The sequence below is a fragment of the Pteropus vampyrus genome, unplaced genomic scaffold (assembly GCF_000151845.1).
Source record: "Pteropus vampyrus isolate Shadow unplaced genomic scaffold, Pvam_2.0 Scaffold348, whole genome shotgun sequence".
Lineage (NCBI taxonomy): Eukaryota > Metazoa > Chordata > Mammalia > Chiroptera > Pteropodidae > Pteropus > Pteropus vampyrus.
Window position 1 is genome coordinate 439,109 of NW_011889129.1, and position 8,384 is coordinate 447,492.

The 8,384-nt window shown below is 36.5% G+C and overlaps 1 protein-coding gene across 1 annotated transcript in view; it reads right to left on the reverse strand.

Moving 5' to 3' along the window:
- Positions 1-8,384, reverse strand: part of LOC105304661 (inactive heparanase-2) — a gene marked incomplete at its 3' end in the record, with an annotated part of 440,017 nt that overhangs the window by 390,423 nt on the left and 41,210 nt on the right. The window contains exon 3 of the mRNA XM_011378912.1: positions 1,376-1,537. Within this exon, the coding sequence (XP_011377214.1) occupies positions 1,376-1,537 (162 nt within the window). The remainder of the gene's footprint in view (positions 1-1,375; positions 1,538-8,384) is intronic.

Sequence of the window (8,384 nt, forward strand, 5' to 3'; positions counted from 1 at the left end):
AGGAACATGGGGTCTGACCTCTCTAATATATGCCTAAAAGTATTAGAATAAGGATGGAATAAAATTTCACTTCTAATAACTGAATTGGAAAACACTTAAATACATGTACATTTCTACATTTGAGATAGGCTGAAAATATTTGGAGAGAAATTTATGTTCTTCCCAAACATCTAAATTTAAACACAGTTTCACTAACCAATTTAGGGATACACACACTGGCCGTAAATCATTTTTAAGTCTATCAAAGAGCAAAAAACAGGGCCTATACTTATGTAATCCATAATCCTCTTCTCTGCTCACCAAAGCCACATTCAAATCTGGCTTTCATCTCATGCTCTTGGGTTTTCCACCAGGTATAAGATGAAACATTGGAAAAGACTTGTGCTTTTTCAAAAGCAAAACAACTTGGTTGCCACTCAGCAATTCCTGGTGAAATGCCAGGAAGCCTGTAAAAAAAAGTTTAAATTTTCCTAAATTGAACTTTTAAAAAAATAAGCATGAGATGTTCATAGCCTGTCAGACATTCCATCTTTTTATTTTTTAAATATTCATAAACAAGGGGAAATATACACTTTTGATTTGTTAAAGTTTATTTGGATCTATATAATGCAGGTCTACCTTGCATGCCCTCAAGAAAATGGAGGTAACTTGAACAGCTCTTAGTTCACCTTAAGTCCTTCATGATTCCCACATTAAAGTCTGCTGCTGGAATCTTTTCCAAAGCTCAACAAAGGCATGGAACTTGTATGTTCTTACCAGCAAAGTTTAAAGGCACCCTACAAAAAGTTGTTTCTCCTTTGAGCTCTCACACATATTCACTTCCCTCCTAAACCAAGGATGTAAGGGAGTATGGCTCAGTTTCATAGCCTCTTTGCTCTTAAAAAGAAAATCAAATTCCCCAGATATTTTCAATCTCCACCAGGAACAGAACATGCTCAGCTCGGCCTGTGGATCATTATCTCTTTTACATTTCATCTTTATATTCATTGGGTTCATAGAAAGGGCACACACAGAAAGAGGAAAATAGCTGCTTCTTAGACACCAAATTTAGTAATTCTCTCAAATCTACTGGCACACATCTAAAAAGTCATATTTTTATAAGGCTTCATTAGATTTTCATTGGTTCTGTCTTTTGAGAACACACATGCTGAATCGCCCATAACCTCAAGCCAAAACACATCTGCAAACTACAAGAAATATTTTTTATAGAAAGTCAAGAGTCATCACAATTTAAAAAGGGATATAGTGAGTGGAGACAGACAGATGTGGCCTCATCTGGATCCCACTTTAGTGTCTCCCAAGCATCAAGCTGCTAACTGATAAAGGCCATCAATCTATGATGCTATAAGATTCCAGCCAACTCCAATAGCCTTACCTGTTAATATGAGATTACTGTAAGTATTGGAGAATTGCTCCTTTAGAAGAACCAGATGCATCTGAGCTGCCTTCTCTCGTTGGAGCTCCAGCATCACATCAGGGTGCTGGGCAATCTTGCAGCCTTTCTGTTTATCCAAGGCAACATCACTTCGAACAATGTCTACAAAAAGAAAGCAAAAAGGCAGCACAAATGAAAAGCAAAACAAAATAAAAACCATACACACATCTAAGTCTTGTTTTACCCCAAAATCACAGAATTTATAAACTGCCAGTATTTTCATCAGAATGAAGAAATTCAGAAGTAATGAACCTGAAGGTCTCCAACTTCATGATACATCCTGCAGTTTCTCTGGTCATTTCTAAACTCTTGAGAGATTTTTTTCTATTTCTTACCTCTCTGACCTGATTTAAGATTATCACTCCTCCGTTCCCCTTCTAAGCTCACTTCCTGGGCCCTGTCTTAACATCTTTTATTATTCTCCATGAGGAAAAATAATACAACCTTGTCCAAATACTAGTGACTATAAAAGTCATTTCCTCTACATCATGCAATAGGACCAGGTAATAGCTGAAGCTATCAGCATGTGTATTTGGGACACTTGACCTGTTTTCAAAATTATCTCCCAGCCAGGGCATTCAGCTCAAACTATGGCTGCCATTCTGTGGGTTAGCTGCTCAAAATTTCTCTTGTTATTTTTTCCTGTATCTCTGGATACATTCTGATTTAGTAATCACTCTTTAAATCTAGAAGTATTTTGTGAAGCAATGAAGAAAGCAAGAGTAGAGCTTGAGTCACTTTTCAGATCTGCCTCTTTCCTAATTATATTCCCTATTTATTTTCCCATTAGTGACAGACACACTGCTTTTTATACTTCAGTATGATTTCACTCAAAGCAGAAGTATTCTCTTTCTCAAAAACAAACATTCATATAGAATGCTTCCCAATTAGCAGGTAGCTTTCATGTCCTGAAGTTATTTATTTTCACAAATTAAAATACAACTCCGCTAATTATCATAGAAATAAATGATATTATCAACAGCAATCTAGATGACAACTCTAGAAACTTTCAAGTTTTACATAGCAAACTAGAGAATTTTAGGAGAAAATGCTAAAAAATAACTGCTCTGTCATTGTTGACACCAATGGCTTTGAAAGGGAAAAACGAATTCCTGTGTTGATGGTATCAATAGGAAAGATTTGGCTCTTTAAGCAACGCTCAATGCCATTTAAAAAAACTTGGGCATGTGGCATGAAAGGTAGAACACTGTGTGTACAAATGACTTTCAAACACATAAACAGAGCCCTAAAAGAGAAGCCTGGATATAAAAAAAAAAAAAACATGACAATGAGGGTTAGGATATGTGGTACACAAAGATTAGCCCAATGTGGGAATGCTTCTTATTCATTTTAGATGAAAACAGCTTGAAAATAATGCAGTTTTTATACCTAAACCTATTTATACCAAGTAACTAATCTCATAGATTTTTTTGAGGCTTGAATACAATATTAGAATAAATTAATTCAAGGATACACTCTAGTTTTTAAGATTATCAATAGAAGTCAAGAGGAAAATAAATCTAGTTTACATTTATTTAAATTACACTCTTAAATTTTTAATTACATTGTATCATTGAATCCTTTCAACAATCCTATGAAAGTATGCAGCAGACATTGTTGATTAGCTGACCAAAATCCTAAACACAATCTCTTCTCCTTTGCCTTCCTCTACTGTAGAGACCGAAAAGCGAAAATATACAATTTCCCAGCTTTCCTTGAAGCAAGAGATGGCCAAGTAACATGGTTCCGGCCAATAAGTGGCAGGCAAACATCCCTAGAAGACTTTCTTTGCCAAATTAAAACACAAACCCTCACTAAAAGAAAATCATGTTTTTTTTTTCCTTCAGCTTCTTAATTCTTCCTATTCTTTATGCCTGAAATAGACATGAGGCCTAGAGTGATAGTAGCCATTTTGTGGCAATGAGTCAAGAAGCAAGAGGGCAAAGGATACCACACTAAAGATGGTGGACAGAAAGATAAGACGAGCCTAAGTCCTTCATGTCTTTATGAAGCTACCATAGCTACCATACTGGTGCTAGACTACCCATCTCTTGATTTCTTGTTATGGGAGATAAAGGCACTATTTGTATAAATCATTAATAGTTGCCTATTTTTGAAATCCTAACTTGTTTTTGTAATCTTAAAGGATAAAGAATAATATTATTATCCTTACTAAATATATGAAGAAACTGAGATCCACAAGGCTGAAGTGACTTGCTCAAGTTCACATAGCATGGTTAGCCCCCAAATATAGGAATTTTCAAAGCTAAATTGAGTGATCTTTCCATAAGTTACTCCCATATACTCATGAACTTAATAACAAAAGACTGTAAACAATAAAAGTGAGAAACTAAAAAGAAAAACCTAATTATACTATTACAGTAGCATACCATAGATGGACTAACCAGAAAAGAAATATGAACCATACTTTCTCAGAAAACATTACAAAACTTGTACCAAAACATACTATAAAGAGTGAAGATGAGTTTAAATTATCCTGATATCTTCTGATAGAAGTCTCAAAGAGTAGAACACCTACTAAACTCTCTATTTCCTATATAATAAACTTATTGCTCAAAAGGCGGAGGAAGCAATAATTGTAACTGATATCCTCAACATCATTCAACCAGAACCTTGAAATTAGGTGACCATGTTATCTTAATATTAATAATACTAAGAAAAGAAAACCGTGAGCATGGCAAACATATGTTCTAGTGTTCTAGATTTTAGAAAAGTATACTTCAACAATATTTGGGAAAAAATAGATATGCTGTATCAATTCTTTATTCAACCTTAATCTGTTTGACAGTGTATCAAAGCAAGAATACTTATCAAAGATGTACACGGTCATATTTGTGGAGGGAGAGTTGATATCACAGACAGACTCAAAATTCAAAATTATCTTGGAAAACTAGAAACAGGCTAAAATCACCAAGATGTAAGTAAAGAGATGAACACAAAGTCTTGCATTTATACTGAAAATTTAGTACATAAGATAAGACTGGCAGGCCAGACAAGACAGAAGCTCAAATATTTAAGACCTTATTAAGATTCATAGATTTTATTTGAATGCAAGCTTAATATAAGTCAGTGATATGCTGCCAAGTATAACATTGCTGCCAAAAAGATTAATGTAATCTTAGAGTAAATTGATAGAACCAGAACATCCAGAATAGAGGTGGGAACATAGCCACACTGCATTCCCTGTCAGCCAAAAGCAGCAGAGTGAAGAGTTGGAGTTAAGCAGACTTCAGTTCAAATTCTGACTTAATAGTCACTTATTAGCTGCGAAGTGACAGATGAAAGCACTTCTGTAAGCCTCAGTTTCTTCAGCTACTGTCATTGTAAAGAGTTGTAAAAGACCTAGCCCTGTGCATGGGTAAATATTATTATTTTTGTTTTAGTATCCTAATTGTGGAATTATACTTATTTCCAGCTGTACCAATCTCAGGAGGATACTAATCATCTAGAGTGCATCCAAAGAAAAGTGCCAAAATGGAAAATAACTAGTTTTTAAAAATATCTAAAAATTTTGAGAGTATTTAGCCTGGCAAAAAATAAATGAAAGACTTGTTTTCATATAGAAGAGATAACTGACTGATTCTGTGTAAATCTCAAAAGTCAAATATTGCAGGAGTAACCAAAAGACAATATTCAGTTCCACATTAGAAAAGTGTAACAGAAGCTGTCATATGAGGAAAAGACATACTTGAGGATGAAGTGAGTTTCCCATTTCCAGAGATATTCAAGCTGAAACTGAGTAACATAGGCATAATAAAATAATTTAAGTATAGTTACCAAAGTCTGCCAAATAGAGGGTTAAGTACTTTCTCTAACATTACATAAGGCAATAAAACAGACATTTAAAGGCACAGGCCTTGAATTCAAACAAATACATCATTAAGAAAATAAAAAGACACAAAAAAGATTTGAAAATCACATACAATATAAAGTGTATAAAGAAAATTTTGACAACTTAATAAGAAGACTAACATCCCAAAATATCTGAAGAGATATTTCATAAAGAAGATATACAAATGGCTAATAAACACATGAAAAGATACATAACATCAGTAGTCATTAGGAAAACAAACTAAACCCACAATGAGGTGCTACTCATTAGAGTGACTATAATCCAAAGACTGACAATAACAAATGTTAACAAGAATGTAGAGAAATGGGAGTCCTCATACATTGCTGGTAGAAATGTAAAATGGTACAGCCACTTTGGAAAACACTTTAGCTGTTTCTTAAAAAGATAAACATAAACTTACTATAGAACCCAACAAATCTACTCCTAAGAATCTACCCAAGAGAAATAAAAGCACATGTTTACACAAAGACATATACATGAACATTCATAGTATCATTGTGCATAATAGCAAAAACTAGCAACAACCCAAATGTCCATACACTAGCCAATAGATAAACAAAATGTGATAGATCCATACAGTAGAATACTATTCGGCAATAAAAAGAAACACACTACCGATAAATGCTAGATATAGATAACCTCAACAACAGAGACTAAGTGGAAACAGCAAGACACAAAAAGATTATGTATTCTATTAGTCAATTTACGTAAAATTTCTAGAAAGGGCAAATCAAATTGATAGAAACAGAAAACTACAAATGGTTAGTATGGGAGCAAGAACTGATTGCAAATAGGCATGAGAATGTTCTAAAACTGGACCCTGATATTGGTTGTACAATTCTACACATTTCATGGAAATAAGTAAACTATACTCTTACAATGAGTGAATTTCATCATATGTAAATTATATCTCAAAAAAGCTGTTAAAGTTTCCAGTCAAGATGGTTCAGTAGGTAAATGCTGTACTTGCCTCCTCTCAAAACCACATCAAAATTACAACTAACTACAGAATAACCATCATTGGAAATTGCCTGAAGTCTGGCTCAACAGAAGTCCTACAACTGGGGACAAACAGAAGACGCCACTTCGAGACTGGTAGGAGGGATGGAGATGCAAAATGGACTGGTCTCACATCCACGTGTGGTGGCTGAGAATTAGGAGAAATATCTCAGCTGTGGAGATCCCCCCAGAACAGCAAGGGTTCCAGCCCCACAATAGATTCCCCAGCCCAAGGTTCCAGTGCCGGGAAGAAAAGTCTCCACAACTTCTGGCTGTGAAAACCAGTGGATATTGTGGCTAAGACAAAAGAGTCTCTGGGTTGTAGACATTCGTCTTAAGAGGCCTACATGCAGACTTACTTGCTGATTGACTCACTTGCTCTGAGCTCCAGTGCTGAGGCAGCAGCTCAAAAGGCATCAGGGACATATAGGGAGGAACTGAGTTGTCTGGATTTAGGGTAAAGGCTGGAAACAGTTTTATCTCAGACAGAAGTGCTGGCAGAGGGCATTGTTCCTTTGTTGAGCCCTCCTCCACATGGCTTGCAGACCCAGGTGGCCACCATATCTGAGTCTCTATCACATAGCTAACACAGATCACTCTGCCCTGGTGATTTCCTGAGGCCCCACCCATCCCAACTTGAGAGCCCACTAAGCCACTTCCATATGAATGGCCTGTCTTAGCTCATGCAGCAGACCTTCCTAAAATCTCTCTCTCAAAGTTCACAAAATCTAAACAAGCAGCATCTGGCCTCAGTGTGCAGAGCACAGGCTGTGGCTGAACTTGGCCTGCAGTAGGACCTCTCTCAGGAGACCCCGGCCTGCATACCTGGTGGCTGGCACAGTATGAGCTGGAGCACCACCCAGGGTTACATCTGAGGATGACATACTCAAAAGGCAGACAGGGCAGGCTCCAGAACCCTGCTAAAGCAAATCTAGCTCTGTATGGTCAGCTCTGCACAACAGCTCCTCCACAGTAGTTACAGTCAGTCCTCACAACCAATGAGCCCAAGGGTCAATCCCTCCCACTGATGTGAAAACAGCAACCAAGGCTCAAATACAACAGGAACACACACACAACCCATACAAGAGATACAGCTAGAGCACCCAGCTCAGATGACCAGGCAAGACTGAGCCACTGGGCCCCATAGCACAACTACTGCATAAGGCCACTCTACGAAGACCAAGAGACATAGCAACCCTACCTAATACATAGAAACAAACACAGCAAGACAGCCAGAGTGGGGAGACAAAAAAACAACTCCTAAATGAAAGAACAAAACAAAGCTCCAGAAAAGAAATGAAACAAAATGGAGATAAGCAATCTACCAGATGCAGAGTTGAAAACACTGGTTATAAGGATGCTCAATGAACTTATGGGAAGAGTAGATGAACTTATGAGAACTTTAAAAAAGAGGTAGAAAACATAAAAGTGGAGATAGAAAACATAAAAAAGAACCAGTCAGAAATAAAGAATACAATAACTAAAATGAAGGACACCCTAGGAAGAATCAACAGTAGATTAGATGAAGCAGAGGATCAAATCAGCGATTTAGAAAATAAAGTAGCAGAAAAACCCAATCAGAACAGCAACAAGAAAAAAGAATCCAAAAAATGAGAATAGTTTAAGGGCCTCTTGGACAACATTAAGCATACCAACATTCACATCATAGGGATACCACAAGGAGAAGAGAGAGAACAAGGAATCGAAAACCTATTTCAAGAAATAAAGACTGAAAATTTCCCTAACCTGATGAAAGAAATAGACATACAGGCCCAAGAAGCGCAGAGAATTCCAAACAAATGAATCCCAAAAGGCTCAAACCAAGACATATCAAAATTAAAATGCCAAACATTAATAACAAAGAGAATCTTAAAAGCAACAAAGGAAAAGCAGTTAGTTACCTACAAGGGTACTCCCATAAGACTGTCAGTTGGTTTCTCAATAGAAACTTTTCAAGCCAGAGGAGATTGGCAGTAAATACTCAGTGATGAAAAGCAAGGACCTACAACCAAAATTACTCTACCCAGCAAAGCTATCATTTAGAATCAAAGTACAGGTAAAGAGCTTCCCAAACAA